The 27,765-nt window shown below is 42.5% G+C and overlaps 2 protein-coding genes across 5 annotated transcripts in view; one reads left to right on the forward strand and one right to left on the reverse strand.

Moving 5' to 3' along the window:
- Positions 1-2,743: 2,743 nt before the first annotated feature.
- Positions 2,744-20,789, forward strand: baiap2l2a (BAR/IMD domain containing adaptor protein 2 like 2a). 3 transcript variants are annotated; one of them, XM_035770833.2, is made up of 13 exons: positions 2,744-2,987; positions 3,292-3,367; positions 4,016-4,102; positions 10,723-10,784; positions 11,089-11,160; positions 11,850-11,930; positions 12,277-12,402; positions 12,872-13,061; positions 13,311-13,530; positions 13,806-13,871; positions 14,030-14,183; positions 14,723-14,766; positions 17,124-20,789. In XM_035770833.2, exons 1-13 carry the CDS (start codon positions 2,934-2,936, stop codon positions 17,200-17,202), a joined length of 1,311 nt encoding a protein of 436 aa, XP_035626726.2. In that variant the 5' UTR covers positions 2,744-2,933; the 3' UTR covers positions 17,203-20,789. The 3 variants fall into 3 exon arrangements, with proteins under 3 accessions (XP_035626726.2, XP_035626725.2, XP_035626724.2); XM_035770832.2 differs by having other exon boundaries at positions 2,745-2,987; positions 14,018-14,183; XM_035770831.2 differs by having other exon boundaries at positions 2,753-2,987; positions 14,015-14,183.
- Positions 20,790-21,318: 529 nt separating this feature from the next.
- LOC118384365 (parvalbumin-7-like) overlaps positions 21,319-27,765 on the reverse strand; it is a 44,347-nt gene continuing 37,900 nt past the window's right edge. For both annotated transcript variants that reach the window (XM_052518565.1, XM_052518564.1), the window contains exons 2-5: positions 24,924-24,992; positions 22,364-22,496; positions 22,015-22,124; positions 21,319-21,891 (exon numbers count right to left, since the gene is read on the reverse strand). In XM_052518565.1, the coding sequence (XP_052374525.1) occupies positions 21,866-21,891; positions 22,015-22,124; positions 22,364-22,496; positions 24,924-24,984 (330 nt within the window). In that variant the 5' untranslated portion in view covers positions 24,985-24,992 and the 3' untranslated portion in view covers positions 21,319-21,865. The remainder of the gene's footprint in view (positions 21,892-22,014; positions 22,125-22,363; positions 22,497-24,923; positions 24,993-27,765) is intronic.

Here is a 27,765-nt window from a genome sequence, read left to right on the forward strand (position 1 = left end):
AACAGAGGCATTGTCAGTCCCTATTTTTTAAGACAACACTTCTCGAGGAAAGCCACAACAGCACGGGCTATAGATTTGGCATCTCCTCCCTCCAACTCAACAAGCGCCAGAAATGTTGATACAATTGTCTGCTTGGTGTCACTAAAGTACCTTATCACAACCCCCAGGTACTTAGAAACACTTACACCCGTGGACTCATCGGGGAGGAGGCTGAAACGCTGGTCACCCACATCTGTGACCAACTTTTCAGAATGTATGGTGCTAGAACACCATTAATCATTTCTGTGCACTGTGTCCTGTGCATTTTGAAGTGGTTAGGAGCAGTGGAGTCTGAGAAAGCAGCTCTACATGCTTCTCCAATGTGATCACATGCCAGCATGGAACAGTGTTCAGCGATAGCTAATGCCATGGTGGCCTCAGCCTTTTTTGCAGAGTCAATTGTTTTGACCATAAATGGCAGCTTGTTTTGGGTGGAACTGTTATAAGGCTTTGCCTTTTGAGTATGTTTTTGAGATGTCATGTGTTTTTTTTACATCACTAAGTTTGGCGTAGAAATCAGCCTTACAATACAGGCAGTATGCCCGTGTATCATCTCCAATAAACGGCTTCAACCAACCTTTGAATTCAGGTTTTAATTCCCACTCCTTTCTGTATTTTTGAGTGTACAGTTTAGACTGAGACATGATGAGCGAGCCAGCTAGATGTTTAGCTTATGTTACAGAGAGGCACACACACACAATGGACAAGGTGAGTAAGTGCAGTGATTTTATTTTAGACAAAGAACATTTTACATCTACATCCCATTTACATCCCGCGCTGAATGTAAGCCAGGGCGGGATCAGCCAGCGGCGGCTTCTCGCATGCGCGATTCATTTGCAGTCTGGACGAGTAGGGGTGAACATCTCCTGCTCTGGCTGCAGCTGGGAGTGACTGCTTTGTGAGGACTGGGCCACCTGTGAGTGCTTTGGGATGGGGGTGGGGCCCACGGCAGCACCTGCTGCTCGTTGAGAAGAGTAAGAACGGTACATGCTTTCACATCAGGATCTACAAAAGTCTCCAATAACACCAGAAAAAGTTGATAGATTTGTCGCTAGTTGATTTTTTTAAAAATGTGTCGATCATGACGAGAGGCGGAGAGTGAGTTGTGTATCTCCAATCAAGTTGATTTGAAATCGGTGTCATATTGGCTTAGGTATATGATGGTAGGGAGATTTGAATTTAACAGTGAGCTAAATACCTAAATAGACAAGACTATCCTCATGTTTATAATACATTTTGGCAGTTACCTGTATATAAATAGGAAATACAATGAATCTTCTAACATATTGTCATATTAAATATTATAACTATTCGTAGTTGGAAATTGGGAACTATAGTTCTAGCTACTATCACGAGCCTCTGTAATAATCTGTATTATATGTGAACAGAAAGATTGGTAACAGTAGTCCGTGGGGAGATGGGATAATTATTTATTATTGACTAGTTCACTGCCTCAGCTCACATACCTGAGAGTTGTATGTGTTTGAGGTCACAGGAGAATCTGATAAGTTATTCCTATTGGTCTATTTCTTTGATTGGGTCAGGGCCCTATAGTTCCCCCGGTGATACATCTGAACCCTCATGCTGGGATAGCTCACACACACGCACACGCACACCCGAGCACACGCACACACTATCCTGGGTGTGAACATGAGCTCATGCTCATCAGATTGTGAATGTTATAAAATTCACTCATTGAATCATTCCAGTTAACTTTGACATCTGATTAGTGTTGATGACGGATTCAATGTTTTATTAAAGGGCAATTCCGCCACTTTTCAACCTTGTATTCATTATCTCCAGCGTCATACCAGTGTCTACACGATGTCTTTCTTTGATCTGTGGTTAAAAACGTAAACAATTATTCTCTGTGACATCACAGGGTAGGATTAAAAGTAAGTAAAACTGATTTTGTGAGGACAGACGCTTGGAGACGAGAAGCAAGTACAGGAGTGAACATTTAATTAATAAACAGACATGAAACAAGACGTGTCAGCGTCTGGACATGAAAAACATAACGACATCAATGCTGACACGGGGATCAAACTGAGGAACAGACAGATATAGAGGGAGCAATCGACAAAGTGAAGGAGTTCAGATGAGTTCAATGATGCGCTAATGCGCATGACAGGTGTGTGTAATGATGGGCATAGTGGGAGAGTGTAAACAGGTGTTACAGTAGCCCCCCCTCTAGGGGCGCAACCCAGCATCCCACCTGGGCAAACCTGACGGGCTGGCTGAGGCGTGGAAGCCTGACGAGCCGGCTGAGGCATGACGCGGGATGGGAGCCTGCCAAACCCGCTGAGGCGTGGGAGCCGGCTGAGGCGTGGGAGCCTGACAAGCCGGCAGCCTGGCACTCGAGGGGGAGCGGGAGCTGGCGTGACAGATTTTCTAAACCGGCAACTAGTTTCTAGCCAGAGGGATCGGTATTTTCTTGCTTCCCACGTCATCCGAAACCCATAGTGTTTGAAAATCACTATCTTTAAAATGCTTTAACTTTTGATGATGTCATCGGGTAGAACTTTATATATTTTTCTACAAAATGTAGAAATTCACTTTTTTCACATATGTAGACACTGGTATTGTAATGGAGATAATGAAACTGGCAATTTAAGGCCCCTACTTACACAAATAACCGATCTTTGTAAAGCTTAGGTCACTAGTCGCTGCGTGTTTTGTGTTGTTTATAGCTTTGACTTGATTAATAATTGACAACAGTCCTCTCTGAGCTCCAGTGTCAGTTACTCACACGTTCTGTTCTGCTCCCCGCCCAGTTTCCTGTGAATTAGAACATCCGCGTTGATACGGATAGGGGACTTTCGAGACTGTCACCCTTAATTTTCACAACGTAGAAATAAATAGATTGATTGTTTCATAGGCAGCCAGTGGGAACAATGTCTGGACAAAACAGCGACCAGTTGCATCGCTCTACTTTGGGCATATATGCGGTGAGTGAGATTGGTTTGAAATCTTGACAATTGTAGCGTAGCCCTAGATGTAAGCTTCAACTGTAGGCCTAATCTGCAATGCACATTTGTTGTTTGTATAATTCTGTTCAATTTGGCGCACTATAGTTGTGAGCAGTACTGTATTCTATGGATAATTACAATATCACTTATGAACAGGGTATATGTATACAGCTTACTGTTCAAGATAAACACCACACTTTTCAATGTCTCACCGTGTGTGTGTGTGTGTGTGTCTGTCTCTGTGTGTGTCTCTCCGTCTCTGTGTGTGTGTGTGTGTCAACAGAGCCTGATGGATCAGTTCAACCCAAGTCTACAGAAGTTAGTGTCTTTGGGAAACAGCTACATGCAGGCTTTCCAAGGTGAGAAAGAAAGGAAGTGAAACCGATGACCTTTGTGGCATGCATTTGAATACGATGAAGCATTCAAATAAAATAGAGTACATTGTGACAAAAGAGTAATTCTCATTACAGTTAGTATATGACTGATTTATACTAGAGATCCTTCTCAGAACTATATCATCTCATCAATGAGAGATCATTTGTCGTGCCCTTCCTTGTCGCCTCTCCTCCCTTCTACAAAACAAACCTGGAAATAAATGCAAATTACTTTTCATTTTGTCAACAGAGTTCATAAGGTTTCCCGTACTGCCATATCACTTGGGGATGTTTATTAGGATGAACCTATAGGACATAATATGACCTACACGTTTCTGTGGGTTGAACTGCTGAATGTAAATGTGTCTGTCCAGGTTATGTTCTGTCTGCAGCAGTCCTTTTCCACTCCAAAGCAATGAGATATGGAACATGTATATGCGATGGGCCCAGCTATTTGAATCAATTATAGATTAATCTGTCGATGCATATTAAACAACCTTTCTGCAATTTGCTGCTTTCAGATTCATGTGTTTGTTGTGCATGAGTCTAACTCTGGCATGTCAGCAAAATGAATCATATCAACTGGATATGCAATTCAATTGCTTGTTTGTTTCTGTGTGTGTGTGTGTTTAGCCCTTGCTGTGACCAGTGAGGCTTACTTCAGCACCCTTGCTAAGATAGGGGAGCAGGCCTTCCACACCATGTCGTCTCGCTCTATTGGTAAGAACCTCTTCATTCACTGTGTGTGTGTGTGCACGTGTGTGTGTGTGTGTGCGTGTGTACATTACATATGTGCATGTGTCTGCCGTATGGTGTGTGTGTGTGTCAGGTCAGTTAAAGAGTATGAGTAAGGTTAGAGATGCAGGAACAAAGCTAGAGAAACACGAAGGACTGATGTACTGTATGGGTCCTTTGTGCTGTTTATGGTTGTGGTTATTACCCCAATCAATGCAGTGTCCTTCACCGAACCACACAGAGCAAAGTTTACCTGACAGGCAGCACATTGGTACACTTCCTTTTAACGTCACAATACCTCTGGAGCTTTCTTAGACGAGGGCGTTTGTGTGTATGTGTGTGTATGTGTGTCTGTGTGTGTGTATGTGTGTGTCTGTGACAGAGGGTGGACACTGGGTTGGATTGAATAGCAGTTGTGCTGTATGCGTGTATTTTTTTTTGTGCCATACACAGTATGTCTGTTCCTGTTTGTATAGAGCAGAGTTATAGAGCGCATAGGTGTGTATTTCTATGTTGTTTTTTTTACCCCATAGTGGAATATGCATTAAAATGAACTTTGTAATGTTGATGCATTTTGAGGTAACAAGACAACATGTACGTGAGTCTTAACCATAACAACTGGTCCAGAGTCAGTCTTCCCATTTCCCTAATAAGAGGTATAATGTAACCGGAGCCCTTGTTAGGGGGTGTTATCTGTACTATAGCAGTGGAATCAGGTGACAGACTAGTCTTCAGAGCCGTATGCATAATAGAGTGTAACAGGCTGTGGGTCCTGTTTAGTTCATTTAACCCATCCTGAACCTAACCACTTAGACACTCAGAGGCTAAAAGGAGTTACAGATGTAGGATCTTAATTTGATCACCCTGTTGAAGGAGAACTTTCCTGCAATGTAGGAAATGTAAAACATGTACTGTATTTGAGGTTTAAAAAGGCATGGGACAGGTAGCACGTCCGGTGAACAGGTCAGGGTTCCATAGCGCAGGCAGAACAGTTGAAACTGGAGCAGCAGCATGGCCAGGTGGACTGGGGACAGCAAGGAGTCCTCATGCCAGGTAGTCCTGAGGCATGGTCCCAGGGCTCGAGAGAAAGAAATAGAGAATTAGAGAGAGCATACTTAAATTCACACAGGACACCAGATAAGACAGGAGAAGTACTCCAGATATAACAAACTGACCCTAGACCCCCGACACATAAACTACTGCAACATAAGTACATGAATGTTATACAATTGTATAATCTATGTAATTGTACTTAATAGGGCCTAAAATATAACCTCCATCCATGCAAAAAGTGTCAAATAAACATTATACTGTTACCACTTTAACAATGTATTTTTTATGTCTTGATATTCACATTATTATTACATTCTAAAATATGTGAGAATAACGTGGACATTGCCTGACTAAAATATTATCTGTCTTCCCAGTCATGTGAAATCAATGGATTAAGTCATAATTCATTCATTTCATTTAATTGATTTCCTTATATGAACTGTAACTCAGTAAAATCTTTGAAATTACTGCATGTTGCGTTTGCATTTTTGTACAGTTTGGATTTATACATGCCGATTTTTCTGTAGCCATGTTGCCGACGTCGGCACACATAATAAAGCCATGAATAGGGACAACATCCCTAGCCATGTCCTCAAAGCATGCGCAGACCAGCTGGCTGGTGTGTTTACAGACATATTCAATCGCTCCCTATCCCAGTATGTTATCCACATATGCTTCAAGATGGCTACCGTTGTTCCTGTACCCAATAAGGCAAAAATAACTGAACTAAATGACTGCCGCCCCGTAGCACTCACTTCTGTCATCATGAAGTGCTTTGAGAGACTCGTCAAGGATCATATCACCTCCACCTTACCGGCCACCCTAGACCCACTTCAGTTTGGATACCGCCCCAACAGGTCCACAGACGACGCAATCGCCATCACACTGCACACCGCCCTATCTTATCTGGACAAAAGGAATACCTATGTAAGAATTATATTCATTGACTACAGCTCAGCATTCAACACCATACTACCCTCCAAGCTCATCAAGCTGGAGGCCCTGGGTCTCAAACCCACCCTGTGCAATTGGGTCCTGGACTTTCTGAGGGGCCACTTCGGCCCCACAAGGGTACGTGCTCAGCCCCCTCCTGTTGTCCCTGTTCACGCACGACTGCATGGCCATGCACACCTCCAACTCAATCATCAAGTTTGAAGACGACACAACAGCAGTGGGCTTGATTACCAACAATGTCGAGACAGCCTATAGGGAGGAGGTGAGGGCACTCGGAGTGTGGTGTCAGGAAAACAACCTCTCACTCAACGTCAACAAAACAAAGGAGATGATTGTGGACTTTAGGAAACAGCAGAGGCAGCACCCCCCTATCCACATTGAAGGGATAGCAGTGGAGAAGTTGGAAAGTTTTAAGTTCCTCTGCGTACACATCACAGACAAACTGAAATTATTCACTCAGACAGTGTGGTGAAGAAGGCGCAACAGCGGCTTGTCACCCAAAACCTTGACAAACCTTTACAAATGCACAATCGAGAGCATCCTGTTGGGCTGTATCACAGCCTGGTACGGCAACAGCACTGCCCTCAACTGCAAGGCTCTCCAGAGGGTGGTGCAGTCTGCACAACGCATCAGGGGGCAAACTACCTGTTCACACCCTACTATCCAGAAGGCGAGGTCAGTACAGGTGCATCAATGCTGGGACTGAGAGACAAAAACAGCTTCTATCTCAAGGCCATCAGACTGCTAAACAGCAATCACTAACTCGGAAAGACCCAATCACTAGCCACTTTAATAAATGGATGACTCGTCACTTTATACAATGCACTCTAAATAATGCCACTTTAATTATGTTTACCTATCTTACATTACTTATATCACATGTATACTTCAACTGTATGTAGACGTCTTAATGCACTGAAATATCTCACCGCTGCTAACTGGGACAGTCAGCGCGGCCTGTATGATTGCTTTCAGCGATGGAAATATATCACTGGGTCTAACAGTTTATACACACAGGACATGTCAGAAACGGCAGCTTTCTCTTTACGAGATGTTTAGCAAGAACTACTTCCTCTGGCTGGAGAGCAATATGACATGTTTTGTCTTGTGTTGGTCTCCCCTCTCTCTCTATGTTTTCCTGTGTTCTCTCTCTGTCCTGTGTTCTCTTCTCTCTCGCTCCCCTCTCTTCCTTGCTGTCCGAATATCTGCTTTCCTGGATCTCCTCTATTATTACAGAGACGGCATAATATCAGTGCTGTGACAATATGGTGTATTCTGAACCAACGAACACACACAGGAGCAATATGAAAAACACTTTTTACGCTGCTGCTACTCTCTGTTTATCATTTATGCATAGCCACTTTAACTATATCTACATGTACGTACTACCTCAATCAGCCTGACTAACCGGTGTCTGTCTTTTTACTGTTGTTTTATTTCTTTACTTACATACTGTTCACCTAACACATTTTTTTGCACTATTTGTTAGAGCCTGTAAGTAAGCATTTCACTGTAAGGTCTACTACACCTGTTGTATTCGGCGCACGTGTCAAATAAACTTTGATTTGAAATAATGTTTACCTGAATTTGTAAGTCGCTCTGGATAAGAGCGTCTGCTAAATGACTTAAATGTAAATGTAAATGAATTGAGCTAAAGGTCAAATCTGGGAAATTTCTGTTCCGTATTGATATTAGCAGTTCACTCAATCGTAAACCTGATTAACATTCAACTATCTTACCCTTCACTAACAATACCTGTGTTCATTCTCTCTCTGTCGCTTTAGCAACAAAATCGACATGTATTCAACCATGGGGCAAAACAGATAAGGTTGGCTTATATAGTTGACATGTAAGTTATATTTTGTCTCCAATGTTTATTGCAAATGAATACATTTACACAATGACCACCTTTTGTCTCAAATACATTGTTACAGTTGTTGGTTAGCTCGCTAGCAAATATTTGCATTGACATGAAATCAGTCAAAACACTTCAAAACAAGACATGGTATCAATAACATGACGAAAAATGCTGATATGATCCACTTACGATTCCTCACATGGCAGTTTGTCATTCTTGCCAGCAATCTGGCAATCCAGAATCACAACAGGCTGACTTCTGCCCCATGGAAGCACACACATCGTTTTCGTGACATTATCAGCCAACCCATCTATGTAGCTAGATGCTAAATAATTGTATTGTGTACACATACACACACAAAATCTAGTCACTTACTCCTGCAAATACAGCAACCAATACAATACAGTCTCACTCTGTGTTTGGTGAGCTGCATCTCAAGCCCTCTTTGTCAAAACCAGTGGTGTAAAGTACTTAAGTAAAAATACTTGAAAGTACTACTTAAGTAGTTTTTTGGGGATCTGTACTTTACTTTACTATTTATATTCTTGGTCACCTCCCTGACCAAGGCCCTTCTCCCCCGATTGCTCAGTTTGACCGGGCGGCCAGCTCTAGGAAGAGTCTTGGTGGTTCCAAACGTCTTCATTTAAGAATGATGGAGGCCAATGTGTTCTTGGGAACCTTCAATGCTGCTGACATTTTTTGGTATCCTTCCCCAGATCTGTGCCTCGACCCAATCCTGTCTTGGAACTTTACGGACAATTCCTTCGACCTCGTGGCTTGGTTTTTGCTTTGTCATTGTGGGGTGTTGCATGTAGATTGATGAGGGGGAAAAACTATTTAATCCATTTTAGAATAAGGCTGTAACATAACAAAATGTGAAAAAAGTCAAGGGTTCACGCCTTGTATGATAATGGGCCAGTGATTCTTGTCCCTCCCACAATATTTTACCACAGCAATATTTATTTACAGCAAAATATCAATACAGTACTTTATTGTTGAATTGTACTGAAAAGCTATTCAGCAATTGCTAATAGTGAAAATGTAATTCTATATTACAGCATACCAACTGATATTTGGTGTTTTACATCACTTGTACTTTGGGCCTTAACAAAGGCTTTGAAACTGACAGTGACTACAGGGCAAAAGAGACACGGTTGTGTAATTTGTTCATTTTCAGCCATTTGGTCTTCACCAAGTGAGTTAATAGGTTAATGTTATCCAGGAATCTTCCAATTGGGATTTCTGGGAAACCTGGAAATCTGTACTGCATGATGTTTGGGGTTTAAGGCTGGGTTTCTGTATAGCACTTTGTGACATCTGCTGATTTCAAAAGGGCTTTATAAATACAGTTGATTGATTGATTACAATATGTCAGTTAAATCCGTACAGCATTCTCACTAATGGGTGCAACAAATAGAGCCTCTTACAAGTCACACCTAAAAATATGTTAATGAGTCAGAAACAACAACACCATGCACTCACTGGTGTTAAAAAAGTTTTTGCGCTCCAAAAATGCAGTATGATACAGTATTTTGCATAACAGTGAATTACTGGCAGAAATTGACCAGTAAGTTACTGTACATTTTTGGGACAAAGTTTGTATATTACTGTATTCTCTGGGGGCAGAACATTCTCACTCAACTAGAGCTTCTTACAAGGCATGCCTTAAAATATGTTGATGAGATTCTTTCCCCGCCCACAGCATTTTCCCACAATGCACCATCATGTATTCTGTAAAACATATTTAAGGTATGTTTCTGTGCATTCTACAGTGTTTTATTGGCTTGTGCCATCAAACCCCTGCAACTTTTACAGAACGCTGAAGTCCGCCTGGTATTTAACCTTCCCAAGTTCTCCCATGTCATCCCGCTCCTCCGCACACTCCACTGGCATACAGTCGGAGCTCGTATCCACTACAACACCATGGTACTTGCCTACGGAGCAGGAAGAGGAACTTCCCCTTCCTATCTTCAGGCTACACTCAAACCCTACACCCCAACCTGAGCAATCCCTTCTGCCACCTCTGGTCCTTTGTCCTTCCCAACCCTATGGGTGGGCAGCTCCCACTCAGCCCAGTTCAAGCTCTTCTCTGTTCTGGCACCCCAATGGTGGAACCAGCGTCCCCCTGAATCTAGCACAGCAGAGTCCTTGGCCATCTTTCTACCTCTGACTTTTCTGATATCTATTTTATTGAGGAAAAATGTATTTGCTATGCCTGTGATATGTGGTTGACCCACCTAGCTATTTTAGGATGAATGCACTAACTGCAAGTCGCTCTGGATAAGAGCATCTGCTTAAATGACAAAAATGTCAAATGTGAATGTAAAATGACAGAAAACTCTTACAATGTGCTTTAAAACTCGTTTACGATATTTTACTGTGAATTCTACCGTGTTTTTACGGTTGAAATTACAGAAGTGTCTTACAGTGTAGTCAGAGAGATGCGCCTTGGGATGTTGTTAAAGATGATAAAAGCAGCCTCTCATTCCGTGTGCGTGTATGGGGGGTGGCCGGGTAGGACTGTATGTGTGCTTTGACACTGTCTCTTTCTCTGGGATGTGTGTGTGTGTGTGTGTGTGTGTGTGTGTGTGTGTGTGTGTGTGTGTGTGTGTGTGTGTGTGTGTGTGTGTGTGTGTGTGTGTGTGTGTGTGTGTGTGTGTGTGTGTGTGTGTGTGTGTGTGTGTGTGTGTGTGTGTGTGTGTGTGTGCCTATGATAATAATTTCTCATTGTGTCTCACAGGAGATGTTCTGATTCAGATTTCAGAGAACCAGAAGAGTCTCACCACTGAACTGGAAGGAATTGTAGGTTACTTTACACTCCTCGTCAAACAGTAGAACAGTGGCACTGCACTAGTTCTTTTACTGTATTAGAATTCAAAAGGAAGAATTACGAGTGTATTGCAATTGTACCTGGGGTTGTAGTTATACACCTGTCAAAATTCACAACTAAGCAACCCACTTATTAATGTATTGTACTGTATATTTTACCAGATGGTGTAGCATCACAGTTGACTCTATAATCGGACAAGTTGAGATCTGATTGTTTGGCTTACCAGTGGTGTTTCAACTACTGCGATCATAATAACCATTCTCTGTGTTGCTCTAGTTCCGCTGGTTCCACACTGAGGTGCTACAGGAGATGAACAACAATGTCAGACTGGATAAGGACTACATAGCAGTGAGTAGCCACTCTCCTTCACATACCCCTTTCACATACTGTACCCCCTTGTGTTGACAGTACAGAAGTAGTGTAGTAAAGATCATGGACTGGCACACAGACAGAATCCGAATGTACAAAAGTAGTACCGAAGTAGTGGGCAGTGCCCGGACCATTCCTGTTTGATCCTTTACTGATACTTTTACAGAAAGACTATGGTGGTGTTATTATGTATACACTGAGTGTACACAACATTAGGAACACCTTCCTAATATTGAATTGTACCCCCTTTAGCCCTCAGAACAGACTCAATTTGTTGGGGGCATGGAAAGCATTCCACAGGGATGCTGGCCCATGTTGACTCCAATGCTTCCCACAGATGTCCTTTGGGTGGTGGACCATTGATGCGGGAAACTGTTGAGCGTGAAAAACCCAGCAGCGTTCCAGTTATTGACACACTCAAACTGGTGCGTCTGGCAAGGGCACTTAAATGGCACAGATACATAATCTAGCTGTCAACTGATTTAAGGCTTAAACATCCTTCTTTAACCTGTCTGATTGAAGTGTATTTAACAGGTGAGATCAATAAGGGATCCTAGCTTTCACCTGAATTCACCTGATCAGTCTATGTAATGTAAAGAGCTGGTGTTCCTAATGTTTTGTACACTCAGTGTAAAATGTATCTGGCATTGATGTAATGTGTCCTCCAGGGCAGCAGGAGGCGATATGAGATGGAGGTACAGAGCCAGGCCATATCTTTGGAGAGGCAGCGGAGGAGAGGAGCTCACCAGGTCAATCCTGTGTGTGTGTGTGTGTGTGTGTGTGTGTGTGTGTGTGTGTGTGTGTGTGTGTGTGTGTGTGTGTGTGTGTGTGTGTGTGTGTGTGTGTGTGTGTGTGTGTGTGTGTGTGAGAGAGAGGAGGTTGGTGGCATCTTAATTGGGGAGGACGGGCTCATGGTAATGGCTTGAGCGTAACAGGTGGAATGGTATCAAACACATGTGTTTCCATGTGTTTGATGCCATTCCCTTTGCTCAGTTCCGCCCATTATTATGAGCTGTCCTCCCCTCAACAGCCCCCACTGGTGTGTGTGTGTGTCAGAGGAAGTTCTATATTTACACATTGCATGTGTGCTCACAGGATGAGTACATTCACTTCCTGAGGGAGAGTCAGCGCGAGGCTCTGATGGAGGAAGAAAGGCGATACCGTTTCCTGGCTGAGAAACACTGTGGTCTCACTCAGTCCATCATCTACCTCATGAACAAGGTAGTGTAGCTTAGTTCATTGTACTACAGTCTAATTTAATCATACACACTCAATAATATACACCATTAGGCAGACACTTTTATCCAAACCGACTTACAGTCAGGGATGCATACATTTTACATATGGATGGTCCCGGGAAGCAAAACCACTATCCTGGCATTGCAAGTGCAATGCTCTACCAACTGAGCTACAGAGGACGACCCATAAACCACATTCATCATAGAAAGAACCGTGGCTGGTTTGCAATATGACCACCTGCTCCTGGCCTTTTCCAAATCTCCAATTTGTGGATTTGAAGGGAATGAATAAGTAGAGGCTCCACCTAGTGTGTTGCTTTCTGTTTTTATTTTTTTTTGAGAGAGAGTGGTGAGTAAAGAGAGAAGAGAGTGAGTTTCCTGACCTAGATGAAAGCCAATGAATAAACAAGGTGAATGAAAGTAATGCAATGTGTGTGTTTTCGATGAGCCAGACAGGGGCAGGGGGAAGCCTACAGCAGATAGCTGATGGATGGAGAGACCAGGTCAACGCCACCAGACGACCTGGATCCCGGAACCCCTCTCACCTGGACCAGGACAACACATCCAGAACGAGGGAGGAGGACAGGGGGAGCCAATGGTCAGGCAAAGAGGAGCAGCCTCTAGGAAGAGTGCCCTCCAGAGGTGGGGGCATGATATACTGTATATCTACACTACAGTATACCAAACCTATAGTGTTAGATAGAGTACTCATCTTTGTGCCCAGTTGACTACTTTGGTGGAAGCCATCAATGGCAATGTCCATGCTAAAACAGGTTAAGTCTATCTGGATAACTATTATGTACATGCCATACCCAGGGTGTTCAGGTGTTTTTCCTTTCCTATGACTTGCCTTCCTGGCCCTCTGATGTTCACACATCCATGTGTGAACAGGCCCATCACCCCAGAACTTCCGTTCCCGCTCCAGCTCATTTGGCGAGTCCCTAGGTCTGGGTGGAGGTGGAGGAGGGAGACCTATGAGAGCTCTGGTATCCCACCCTGCTAACTCCAGCAACCCCACCCTGCTGCCCTTCTCCCGGGGGGAGGTGGTGAGCGTGCTGGTGCAGGAGCCCCGTAATGGCTGGCTCTACGGCCGGGCAGAGAGCAGCTCACGGTGAGGGAGAGGGAGGTAGACAGATGCTCCTGCCTTTGAGGCAGAGCTGCCCTCACAGAACAACATTGTATAAGGAAAACTTAAATCTGTTCAAGAGATACTCCACTTGATACTGTAGTCTTTGGGTTATGAACCAGAAAATGTAAAATATAATTTTAATATATATATTTTTTAGCCTACTTGCTTATGACATGTGCTGAATGCTAGCATGCCATAGCTTTCTGTCCTTCATAGAAACTCATAGAAATGTATGTCTTCTCTGCTTCCCCCCACAGCCAGGGCTGGTTCCCAGCTGCCTATGTGGGGACACTGGAGGAGGCCCCTAGATCAACTGGCTCAAGGTGATCCACTAGCTCTTAAAGGGACAGTTCAAGCAAATAATAATTTCTCTTGAGGGTACATTTGGGTAAATTATCCCTTTAAGAGATAGTTGCTAATGAGTTGCTAATGCTGTTTTGACTTTTGGTGACCTTTGACCCTTCAGTAGCTCCACCCTTAGGAGCGCCCACAGTATGGACAACCTGCTGGACCAATCAGGAGGCAGCAGCCACGGTAGACCCCCGCCCCCGCCGCCTCCACCCAATAGACAGACAGAGATGCGTCCAATCACACCCAGCATGGATAGAAGGGCGGAGTCTCACTCTGACAATAAGGTAATGCTGCCTGGGTGAATGATCACTGAGGATCGATTTTGGCCATGAAGTTCTTAAAATCTAGTCACTGTTTAGGTGAGCCTGCTGTACGACACTAATGTGGTGTTTCTAACAAATCAATGTTGGTTTGTTATTGTTAACATTATAGTCTGAGGAAAGTCTCTGAGTGAACGTCATTCAAAGCTAGTTAGAATGGAGTTAAAGTGGAAAAGGTTTAATGAAAATTAGTATTTAAAATCGGCGGCATGTTTGTCCTCCGGCCAGCAGGGGCACTGTGGCAATGTGCTGTTCTCTATGACGCCACAGCCCTCCTTCTGGTGGATGCAGGGGGGAAGCTCCAGCTGCTGACAGTGTAGGGGGGTGAGGAGTGTGTGTGTCTGTTTGTGTGTGTATTTGCATGGTGTTGGATCTTTGCATGGTGTGGACTGCACACCCGTAGATGCTCTGCCCCCCTCGCTGGGTTACAGCTCTATATGTAAACATGTTTGCATGGGTTGGAAAAGAAACCTTTTTAAAGTTGTTCTTTCCTCCCCCTGCAGAGAGGAGAGCGTCATGGTGGACCTGTGCCAAACCTCTTTCCAAAGTAAGGAACAGCCATTGCAGTTCTCATCAGTCCTATTTGTGTTTATTCATTACTAAGAAGTGATATTCAGAGAGATCGTTCAAGATTGACGTCGAAATTGGTTGTTTATCCATGTCCCGAGGGAAATGCCATCAAAACCGTCAAGCTATTACCATCAAGTAGGCTTGGGTTTTGCTAGGGCGTGGTGCCTGGATGTCATCCCATGATTCTGGGTCAGAAGGTTGTGTGTTCGATCCCAGTTGTGGACACTGTTTTTTAATACAGAGTACCTTCGGAAAGTATTCAGACCCCTTAACTTTTTACAATTTTTTTTAGGTTATAGCCTTATTCTAAAATTGATCAAATTGTTTTTTTCCCTCATCAATCTACACACAATACCCCATAATGAAAAAGCAAAAACATTTTTAAAAAACATTTTTTGCTAATTTAAAAAAAAGAAAGACTGAAAAATTAAACTTACATAAGTATTCAGACCCTTTACTCAGTACTTTGTTGATGCACCTTTGGCAGCAATTACAGCCTTGAGTCTTCTTGGGTATGATGCTACAAGCTCGGCACATCTGTATTTGGGGAGCTTCTCCCATTCTTCTCTGCAGATCCTCTTAAGCTCTGTCAGGTTGAATGGGGATTGTTGCTGCACAGCTATTTTCAGGTCTCTCCAGAGATGTTCGATCTGGGTTAAGTCCGGGCTCTGGCTGGGCCATTCAAGGACATTTAGAGACTTGTCCCAAAACCACTCCTGCGTTGACTTGGCTGTCTGATCTCCGGAGCGGGTTTTCATCAAGGATCTCTCTGTACTTTGCTCCATTCATCTTTGCCTCGACCCTGACTACTCTCCCACTCCCTGCTGCTGAAAAACATCCCCACAGCATGATTCTGCCACCACCATGCTTCACCGTAGGGATGATGCCAGGATTCCTCCAGACGTAACAAAGTTCAATCTTGGTTTCATCAGACCAGAAAATCTTGTTTCTCATGGTCTGAGAGTCATTAGGTGCCGTTTGGCAAATTGCAAGCGGGCTGTCATGTGCCTTTTACTGAGGAGTGGCTTCCGTCTGGCCACTCTACCATAAATGCCTGATTGATTTAATGCTGCAGAGACGGTTGTCCTTCTGTAAGGTTCTCCCATCTCCACAGAAGAACTCTAGAGCTCTGAGCTCAGAGTGACCATCGGTTCACCTCCCTGACCAAGGCCCTTCTCACCCGATTGCTCAGTTTGGCCGGGCGGCCAGCTCTAGGAAGAGTCTTGGTGGTTCCAAACTTCTTCGACTTAAGAATGATGGAGGCCACTGTGTTCTTGGGGACCTTCAATGCTGCAGAAATGTTTTGGTTCCCTTCCCCAGATCTGTGCCTCGACACAATCCTGTCTCGGCTCTCTAAGAACAATTATTTTGACCTCATGGCTTGGTTTTTGCTCTGACATGCACTGTCAACTGTGGAACCTTATTTAAACAGGTGTGTGCCTTTCCAAGTCATGTCCAATCAATTGAATTTCTTAAAACCAGTTTTTGCTTTGTCATTATGGGGCATTATGTGTAGATTGCTGAGTATGTTTTTATTTATTTAATCCATTCTAGAGTATGGATTAACGTAATGTAACAAATTGTGGAAAATGTCAAGGGGTCGGTATACTTTCCGAAGGCACTGTACATAACCTATTGGGGTACGACAGTGGAACTAAGCTTCTGAGGCATTTCTAAGTTCTATTCTTCAAGAATCAATGGGTACATGTCATAAATGTATAAGTCCAAAAATGGATGTAGCAATTGCTTTTTTTTCTCTCTCCCCGCTTTAACCATTCAGAATGAGTGCCTAAACGTAATGTTTTAACCCTATCCCAAACCCTAACCCTTAACCTTTGGAACGAGTGGCTAAACGCATCCCTTAACTTTGAAATGTGACGTTTTGAGAAATGGAACGATACAGAGCAGCAGGAGTCAACCCAGGGTGTCAAAAACATTTGGAGCAACTTCAAAATTGGACATTTGGAGAACGTGGAAAAATGTCTAGTTCTGCATGTGAGACTGTGGGAGCTTGTCGGGGATATTGTCATCTGCGCGCACGTTCAAATGGCTCTCAGCATATCACACAATGTTATGCAAATGAGTTACTGTATGTGATGAGGCTGGGCCATGCTTGGTCAGTTAGTTTTGGAGAGGCGCCGTGTGCGTTGGGTTAGTGCTGCTGTACACTGTTCATCCAAATAAATGACAACTTGATTATTTCATGGGAAATCATCATTCTGGACTGTTTATGCTGGTTGACAAACTATGTGTGAGTTTCGGTTTTCTTTCAGGCTCGTTAAAACAATGCGTGAGCTACCATATCTCTGTTCTCTCACTGTCTTTGATGTATAGGGGCACCAACCCTTTCGCCACTGTCAAGCTGAAGCCCACGTCCACCGATGACAGATCTGCTCCACGGCTCCGTCGGTGAAGAGGTCACGCCCTTGGGAAGGTATTGGGCGTGTTCCAGTTCGACTACATTTCAGTCATTGCATTGCATCAACAAATGGTTTCATTCCGCATTATCAACTGTGCAGTCGACTGCTATATCATATGATTCACTGATATGTTAAATTCATACCTATCCAGGCGTTGTGAGATCTGGCAGGTGTCTGAAATGTAGTCATGCAAATGCAGCAGGGGTTTTAGGGTTGATGCCCTAAAACAGCCCCAAATCCTCCCAAACTGTTGAAAACTGTCTTAAAACTGCCCCACACTTTCTCAAAGCAGCCCCTAATACCAACCTTGTACAGTTGGTTATTTAAAAATATGATGGAGTTTATCAGATGACTACAGTGATAAAGGAAGTTCGGCGGGCAATCTAAGATGCCAGAAACCCTAACAGATGCTTGGTGCACTGATTGACCTCGCAAGTGCATTCATACTTTTTTATTTAATTAGTGAGACAAATCTTTGAGGGCGCTCCTTTATGCACTTTCCTTCAGAATCAGGAATATTTTCTGACTTCATATACAGTTGAAGTCGGAAGTTTACATACACTTATGCTGGAGTCATTAAAACTTGTTTTTCAACCACTCCACAGATTTCTTGTTAACAAACGATAGTTTTGGCAAGTTGGTTAGGACATCTACTTTGTGCATGACACAAGTACTTATTCCAACAATTGTTTACAGACAGATTATTTAACTTATAATTCATTTTCACAATTCCAGTGGGTCAGAAGTTTACATACACTAAGTTGGCTGTGCCTTTAAACAGCTTGGAACATTACAGAAAGTAATGTCATGGCTTTAGAAGCTTCTGATAGGCTAATTGACATAATTTGAGTCAATTGGAGGTGTACCTGTGGATGTATTTCAAGGCCTACCTTCAAACTCAGTGCCTCTTTGCTTGACATCATGGGAAAATCAAAACAAATCAGCCAAGACCTCATAAAAAAATGATAGACCTCCACATGTCTGGTTCATCCTTGGGAGCAATTTTCAAATGCCTGAAGGTACCACGTTCATCTGTACAAACAATAGTAAGCAAGTATAAACACCATGCGACCACGCAGCTGTCATACTGCTCAGGAAGAAGACGCGTTATGTCTCCTAGAGATGGACGTCATTTTGTGGGAAAAGTGTAAATCAATCCCAGAACACCAGCAAAGGATCTTGTGAAGATGCTGGTGGAAACAGGTACAAAAGTATCTATATCCACAGTAAAACGAGTCCTATATAACCTGAAAGGCCGCTCGGCAAGGAAGAAGCCACTGCTCCAAAACTGCCATAAAAAAGCCAGACTACGGTTTGCATCTGCACATGGGGACAAAGATCGTACTTTTTGGAGAAATGTCCGCTGGGCCGATGAAAGAAAAATAGAGCTGTTTGGCCATAATGACCATTGTTATGTTTGGAGGAAATAGGGGGAGGCTTACAAGACGAAAAACACCATCCCAACCGTGAAGCACGGGGTTGGCAGCATTATGTTGTGGGGGTGCTTTACTGCAGGAGGGACTGGTGCACTTCACAAAATAGATGGCATCATGAGGTAGGAAAATTATGTGGATATATTGAAGCAACATCTCAAGACATCAGTCAGGAAGTTAAAGCTTGGTCGCAAATGGGTCTTCCAAATGGGCAATGACCTCAAGCATACTTCCAAATTTGCGGAAGAATGGCTTAAATCTCATCTATAAGCTAAGGACCCTGGGACTGAACACCTCCCTCTGCAACTGGGTCCTGGTCTTCCTGATGGGCCGCCTCCCAAGTGGTAAGAGTAGTTAAGGGCAAAAAGTCAAGGTATTGGAGTGGCCATCACAAAGGCCTGACCTCAATCCTATAGAAAATTTGTGGGCATAACTGAAAACGCATGTGTGAGCAAGGAGGCCTATAAACCTGATTCCGTTACACCAGCTCTGTCAGGAGGAATGGACCAAAATTCACCCAAGCTTGTGGAAGGCTGCCCGAAACGTTTTACCCAAGTTAACAATTTAAAGGCAATGCTACCAAGTACTAATTGAGTGTATGTAAACTTCTGACCGACTGGGAATGTGATGAAAGAAATGAAAGCTGAAATCCTTCTCTCTACTATTATTTTGACATTTCACATTCTCGTAATAAAGTGGTGATCCCAACTGACAGGGAATTTTTACTAGATTCAATTGTGAAAAACTGAGTTTAAGTGTATTTGGCTAAGGTGTATGTAAACTTCCGACTTCAACTGTACATATCAGGTACAGGAAATATCGTGGTAGAAGTAGTTGTTTTTATCAAAGCCTTTTGCACTGTTTTCTTCAAGTAGCACTTTTTTGTTTAGTTTTGCTTGTACAGTAACAATATGCCAATTTAAACCAATACTTCACTTTGATGCTAAACTACAGTGAACCACAGTGAGCTAATCTTTCTCTTAGGAATGCCATGCAGGTAGATTGTTATGACAAGTGAGTTTTAGTGCTTAACTTAACAGTGCTGTTTGATCCAGTGCCTTTAGTAAATGTACAATGAGATTTGTGTGTTTCTTTGCTCATGCAGGCAGTAGGGTGGCCTTACTACTCTAGTGAAGGACCTGGGTTTGTCAATTCTAATCCACCAATGGGGATACTTAACCTAAATGACCCTTAGTGTGTACTCAGCTATGTGAATGGCTGACATGTGAGAGTGTTGAGCGAATGTAATCGCTCCAACAAAACAATGACTTTTGACCTTACTGCTAAAATAAAAATGGTAGCTGCTTTTCACATTGTTTCCAATTCCTTTAATCAGACAGAAATACATCCTCTGATTCTGTTTTTTAGTTGCTGTTGATTATTTACACATTTATTTTCTAGTTATTGAGGGCCAATCGGTAGTGCTGAGCGATTAACTGAAATGTATTGAACAACCAATTAACCAACGTCGGTTTTTGTGAGTTTCTGTAGAGAGAAATCCAATAATTCACGAGCAAAATCAAGTCAAGAACTACGTGGGGACGCTTGGCTGTAGTATTAAGCCAATAATTAAACTTAATTCAGCACAGAAATGTGGTGATGAACTACAATGACCATAATCCATTGCGCCTGTACTTCCCGGCTTGGATGTTAGATAAGACACACACAGACCAAATAGACCGCATGATAGGACTGTACAGAACACAACAATGAGAGGGACGGAGACAATTTGTGAAAGTATGCCTTACCTTGTTTGAAGAGCTAGTAAAAATGTTTGTTTTTTTAACAGACTGCTCTGCAACATTATTAGACAGGCTAGCCTAGCTAAATAGGATGACTAAAGACAGTACGGTATATGAAGCACAGAAATACTGTAACGTTAGATGGTCAGGCTGGCTGGCTGCTACTACTTGAGCAGAGATGAGATGATTGATGACTTTAAGGAATGAAAAATGATAGACATCCGATAAAAATGAAGTAATGTACACAACTGAAATATGTTCTCATTATGATAGTCATTTTCTATTTTTCAATGGATGTCTACCCAATGTGAACCTTGACAGAGACAATGGAATATTTGAAATGTTTTGACCGTATAATGTTCACTATTTTTGGTTTTTAATTTCCATTAAAAAGCTTTAAAATCATTTAAATTGTTTTATTTCGTTATGCATTTCATGTGTACCCCATCCCTGCGGTCAAATGACAACATTTCCCGTCTAGTGGCCTCGTTGAAGGAATGTTATTAATAGTTTTTATAATTTCACAATTAATTAACATCCTTTTTAAGAAGCTGCCGAAAATCTATGTCAAACGGTTTTGCTATATTTCTATCGTCTGTGATGTAATATTCGGAAGCAAACTCAAAATTGAACACATTTCAACTCTATATCTGACATGGTACAGGTGTCTTATTTTTTGAAGCCCACAAACATGTGAATGAGGGGTATACTTTTGTTTCAAAGTAGATTTGTTTAACCAACACTCTGTGTGACTCTGATTTAGCCCACTGCAGTAAAAGGCTAAATATATGAATGAAACCGAAATCGAAAACCTTGATGACTTTTTTTGTAATCAAACCAAAACTGAACCGACCTCCAAAAAGCACTAATCACTCAGCAATACCAATCTGAGAACAGAAGGAGACAAACAGAGGAAGCATTCAGAGTGAGTCAGTTGTTCTTGAGGCATTTTTTACATTTATTTTAGTTTGTTCGTTCACAGCTTCATCTTTTGGTGTGTTTTTACAACAGCTCATTACCAAAGGAGAGAGGGGAGGAAAGGAAAGGAAAGGAGCAGTGCCAGAAAGTTGAAATAGAGATGGACAGATAAAGATAAAGAGTGGGGGAAGCGGGACAGAGTAAAAGGGGGGTGAAGTAAAATGACTTTCTCTCACTTTGAAATATCTACATTATTATTTTAACTTGAGGTTATTGGCCTTCCAGGCGGTCTGATAACTATACATAAACAGAAACACATACGTTTTGTATAAAAAGGAAAAAAATAAATAGGTTGTGGGTGGGAGTGGTGGAGAGGGGTAAGTTAGCGGGGAGCCACGACCCCATTCCTCCAGTGCAGTAGTAGTAGTGCGCTTGAGTGGGAGAGAGCTGGGTGTCAGTGAGGGCAGGTGGAGGGATGAGGTGGGGGGGGGGGCTGCAGACTGGGAGAGAGGGAATATCGGGGGCCGGGTGGTGGAGCGCTAGTCGGTTTAGGGATGTGTCTATTACTCTTGCACCAGGGCAACGAACTCTGAAAGAGAACAGGGAGAGACAAGAGGTTAGAGCACTCTCTGGAGTCTGTGGAAAATCGGATGACACTATGATGACACAGGTGAGTATATGTGTCGGTCGGTCAGAGAAATAGTTTACTTACCGTCGATGCCGATCATGCCGTCTCCGTCCTTGTCGGCTTCGTTTAAGAACGCTTTGGTTTCTTTGTCGGTCAGGTCCCTGCCGTCTGAGGCAAATCCCTTCAGTACGAACCTATGGACAACAGGAGGATGGCAGAGAGATTTGAATAGAGACAGTACAACAACTAGGAATGCTCTGGTGCCTATAAACAGTTAAACGTGAGTGTTTGTTTGTGGATATGGGATGTGGATGCATGTCCGCGTGGTCACTGGATAGTATATTATTTAATAAATGAAGGTGTAGTTAGTCAAAGTGTCGGTGTGTGTGTGTGTCTCTCTGTCTGTGTCTTTCTGGTTGTGTGTGTCTCTTACTTGAGCTCCTCCTCCTCTATGAATCCGCTGGCATCAGCGTCCAGCACCAGGAAGGCTTTCTTCACATCCTCAGCTGACTTGGCCTTCAGACCCACCATCTCAAAGAACTTCTTATGGTCAAACGAGTCAGCCGCTGCACGGCATAATACACACACAGTTTAGTGAACACACACGCATGTGCGCACACACACAGAGTACAGACACAAATGGAGGCAGGCACGCACATACATATGCACACACGCGACAGGCACGCATGCACGCAGACAGACCGCATGGCAAGTGGTACCGGAGTGCCAAGTCTAGGACAAAAAGGATTCTCAACAGTTTTTACCCCCAAGCCATAAGACTCCTGAACAGGTAATCAAATGGCTACCCCGACTATTTGCATTGTGTGCCTCCCCCCAAACCCTCTTTTTACGCTGCGGCTACTCTCTGTTTATCATATATGCATAAGTCACTTTAACTATACATTCATGTACATACTGCCTCAATTGGGCCGACCAACCAGTGCTCCCACACATTGGCTAACCGGGCTGTCTATCTGCATTGTGTCCCGGCACCCGCCAACCCCTCTTTTACTCTACTGCTACTCTCTGTCCATCGTATATGCATAGTCACTTTTTAACCATATCTACATGTACATACTACCTCAATCAGCCTGACTAACCGGTGTCTGTATGTTGCCTCACTATTTTATAGCCTCGCTACTGTATATAGCCTGTCTTTTTACTGTTGTTTTATTTCTTTACTTACCTACTGTTCACCTAACACCTTTTTTGCACAATTTGTTAGAGCCTGTAAGTAAGAATTTCACTGTAAGGTCTACTACACCTGTTGTATTCGGCGCACGTGACAAATAAACTTTGATTTGATTTGAGACAGGCACGCACGCACGGATGCTTGCACACGCACACACTCACACAAAACACAAAAACAGCATGGGATTGAAAATAAATATTGGAGGACCTGACCAGTCGCACATCGAACAAAAAAAAACTATACATGAGCTGCCTGGACACAGCACTCCAGAGGCTAAACGTTAATGCTAAGCAATCATTAAGAAATGACTATTGTTACACGATGATACAACGTTTGTCTGAGTGTATGTGCGTGTGTGGATTCTGTTGTGCCAGTGGTCATATCAATTCTATAGGTTCGAGGACTGTGCCAACACCAGGACTAGCTGCTATCATCTGGCAGATGTGTTACACAATACCAGTTATTACACTATTATAATTATGTCAGATATGATGTGCTATTACAGTATCATAATTATGTCAGATATGATGTGCTATTACACTTATAATTATGTCAGATATGATGTGCTATTACAGTATCATAATTATGTCAGATATGATGTGGTATTACACTATCATAATTATGTCAGATATGATGTGCTATTACAGTATCATAATTATGTCAGATATGATGTGCTATTACACTATTATAATTATGTCAGATATGATGTGCTATTACAGTATCATAATTATGTCAGATATGATGTGCTATTACAGTATCATAATTATGTCAGATATGATGTGCTATTACAGTATCATAATTATGTCAGATATGATGTGCTATTACACTATTATAATTATGTCAGATATGATGTGCTATTACACTATCATAATTATGTCAGATATGATGTGCTATTACAGTATCATAATTATGTCAGATATGATGTGCTATTACACTATTATAATTATGTCAGATATGATGTGCTATTACAGTATCATAATTATGTCAGATATGATGTGCTATTACAGTATCATAATTATGTCAGATATGATGTGCTATTACAGTATCATAATTATGTCAGATATGATGTGCTATTACACTATTATAATTATGTCAGATATGATGTGCTATTACAGTATCATAATTATGTCAGATATGATGTGCTATTACAGTATCATAATTATGTCAGATATGATGTGCTATTACACTATTATAATTATGTCAGATATGATGTGCTATTACAGTATCATAATTATGTCAGATATGATGTGCTATTACAGTATCATAATTATGTCAGATATGATGTGCTATTACAGTATCATAATTATGTCAGATATGATGTGCTATTACACTATTATAATTATGTCAGATATGATGTGCTATTACAGTATCATAATTATGTAAAAATGTGTTGATCCCAAATGGGACCCTACTTCCTATATAGGAGGGCACTATAGGGAATAAGGTGCCATTTGGGACACGTACAATGTGTTTGTTTGACCAAGGAGCTCCTCCTATTAACACTTTAGTATAGAGAACACATATTAGCCACTAACGTGCAATACAATAAATTAATTTGACCTTTACTGAGTATAATTAGGCATTTATTTTGCCTCTATTCAGTATTTTCTTGTTTACACATTGTGGGGATGGTTTCCCATACACAGATTAAGCCTAGTCCTGGACAACAACAGGAAAACTTTCAATGGAGAATCTTCATTGAGAATGCTTCTTAGTCCTGGACTAGGTTTAATGGATGTCTGGGAAACTGTTCCTAAATGTGATGTAAGAAAATAAAATGGAGTAAAAGGTGTTTGGTCACCTGCGAATGCGTCTAGGGCTTTCTTGATATCGGCAGCGTTGAGAATGCTGTTCATCGCCATCTCTGCAACTGGAACGTCAAGGGGAGGGGAGGGGGAAGAAAAGGGGGGAACCAAGTTAAACACAAGGGTACATGAGAGCAAAGGGAACAGAGAGAGACATTCTCATATTACACTGCTGAGACTTGTGAACTAGAGCAAGAAATCAGGGCGAGAGCGAGATATTGAGAGAACAAATTAGAAAGGAGGGAGGAGGAGAAACTGCAGGGGGGTGGAGGTGCTCAGTTCTCCATTTAGAGTGTGTGTGTGTGTGTGTGTGTGTGTGTGTGTGTGTGTGTGTGTGTGTGTGTGTGTGTGTGTGTGTGTGTGTGTGTGTGTGTGTGTGTGTGTGTGTGTGTTTTTTGGGAGGGGGCTGGGGTTATTATAAGAGAAAAATGGCTGGTCTCCAGGCGTCTACTCAGCAAGGTTAGTGCCATAGGATCTGTGCCTTGTGCTGTGTCGGACATACCATAGAACAAGAACAAGAGCTGTGGAGCTAGGAGGCCGTTGGACATACCGCAGAGTTGGAGCTGTGTAGAGCTATAGTGTGGGCCGGGGGCTCCTTCTGTCTCACACTTTGAAAGGCGAGCAGTGTGTCCAACTCTGTGTGCCACTGAAGTCAATTGCTTCTTACTTATAAACGTATCAGCTTACCCTTCCTACCCCAGTGCCCATCTGTCTCCGTGGAGAGGAGAGCTGGGGAGTGAGTGGTGTTGACTAAGGGGTTATTGAGGAATGGATTATTGGGTTGAGGTATGGTTGCTGTGTGGTGGCCATGCTATGATATCGTGCGAGGGCAATTTATAGTCTATTTTTGGATTCGTTTACGTCTGCAATGGCCCCCGAGGGGTGGCCCTACTCCAGGACGTCAGGACCGCAGGGCCAAGTAGGGTGCTCTAAGATATTTCCCTAAGACACAGCTGAAGCAAAGGCTCATGGGAGTGAGGAAAAAGGCCCAGCTGGACATATATAGTACAATAGAGCTCGCCAGCTTGTAGTCCTAAAAAACTGAAATGCGTTGCCTCTGGCTCGTTCAGCCATTCCTATGGGGGAAATTAATTGGGAAAGAATGGGGTTTTGGGATAAACTCCGAAAATAAGGTCTGAGGTTAACGCATGCTTAGGAGATCTTATAAGTTTTGTTCTATAAGATAATATCAGTTAGTTAAAATGACCTTTATGAATTATGAAGCCTTTCCCTTTCAGAAAAAACACAACATTTCACATGTGAAATCATGTGAAAATGTGTTTTTGGAACACTTCACATTTTTTCATGTGATTTTCCACATGTGAAATCATGTGGTTTTTCCATAAGGGGGATGCCAGCAATCTGAATTTCCGGCTACACAACCAGGTATGTGGCCACAGATTGATAGGCAAGAATAAAAGGTCAAAAGTACACATAAGGTACCTTCGGAGATACACAGGAATTCACATGGTACTGGCAGGGCCGGCTAAATGCAGGGGCTTACCCCAAAAATACATAGTATATATTATATATATAATATTCTGCAACTGCCAACCACAGGAGGATTCAGGAGCCCACTCTCAATGAGTGTAGATAGCCTGCTGCTGCCTGGTGCCACCCTGCTAATCGTTAGATCAAGGGAGGAGATACATGTGACTGGTCAATTGTGTGAGTCAGGGGCAGGGGCCAAAGCCCATAAGGGACCCAGTTATTATATATACATGGTTTTATTTCAACCACAGGAGCCCGTCCTCAAAATACACCAGAGAGCATAATTTAGCCACAGAGGAACAATAGTTTCAAAAATATTACTGTGGATAAAATGTTATCACAAGCACATACAGGTAACTGCCAAAATAAAGGAAACACCAACATAGTGTCTATGAAGGGTTTGGCTACGAGCCGTCGGAATAGCTTCAATGCGCATTGGCATAAAGACTACAAGTGGACCTAAAACAAACCATGCCAGTAAAATAGCTGGCTAAATAGTGGACAGAACACGTGTTGGGTTATTGAGCTATGATCCAGCATGTCAGATCAGAATACAGAATACAGAATACTGGAGGCATGGCTTTCAGTTCTTTTTGGCCACCTGTGAAAGTAAATGCTGTTCCGGTTAATCTGTTCTGTTGTATTGTCAACACGTTAAAGTTGAGCACTGACACTTTTTTTTTTTGTAACCAAGGGAACAACACTGTACACTAACCATAGCCTTGTTTTTTGTAACCAAGGGAACAACACTGTACACTAACCATAGCCTTGTTTTTTTTGTATGTCTTAACACGTTCCAAGCAATAAGTATGAACCCGGTGGCACTGCAGAAACTTTGATGCACTCAACCAAGCGGTTGAACGTTTAAATCCCCTAAATATTTATGTATACTCTATGTCTAGCACTGCTCGCTTTAGGTTAATGCAACATTGGTGGTGATAATTGGGCAATTATTGACTTGATTCTGGGCAGGTTTTAAGTAAAGTGCAGGAATGTATTATTGCCAATAAGTCTGCAGCCCTATCTCTTTTATGCTCACAGACCTGGTGGTGTAGCTGGACATTTCAGATGGGTATCAATGAAGAGGTTATACTGTGGTCACACTAATTGAAAACCGAATACAGCAGCATACTGTCATTGTATAGAAATATAACACCTTGAAGTTGTTGTATGTATACTTTTGCAAACATGTATTCTTGGCAATATACAGTATTTATGACCAATCTCTTTTATGTCCACAGGCCCGGTGGCGCTGGAGGAACTTCTGGTACCTACCAACAAAGAAGTTGTGAGTTAAAATCACAACTGAGGTTTAGTCCCAAGTAATCCAGAGGACCATGACACAAG

This window comes from Oncorhynchus keta, chromosome 5 (assembly GCF_023373465.1).
Source record: "Oncorhynchus keta strain PuntledgeMale-10-30-2019 chromosome 5, Oket_V2, whole genome shotgun sequence".
NCBI classification, from domain to species: domain Eukaryota; kingdom Metazoa; phylum Chordata; class Actinopteri; order Salmoniformes; family Salmonidae; genus Oncorhynchus; species Oncorhynchus keta.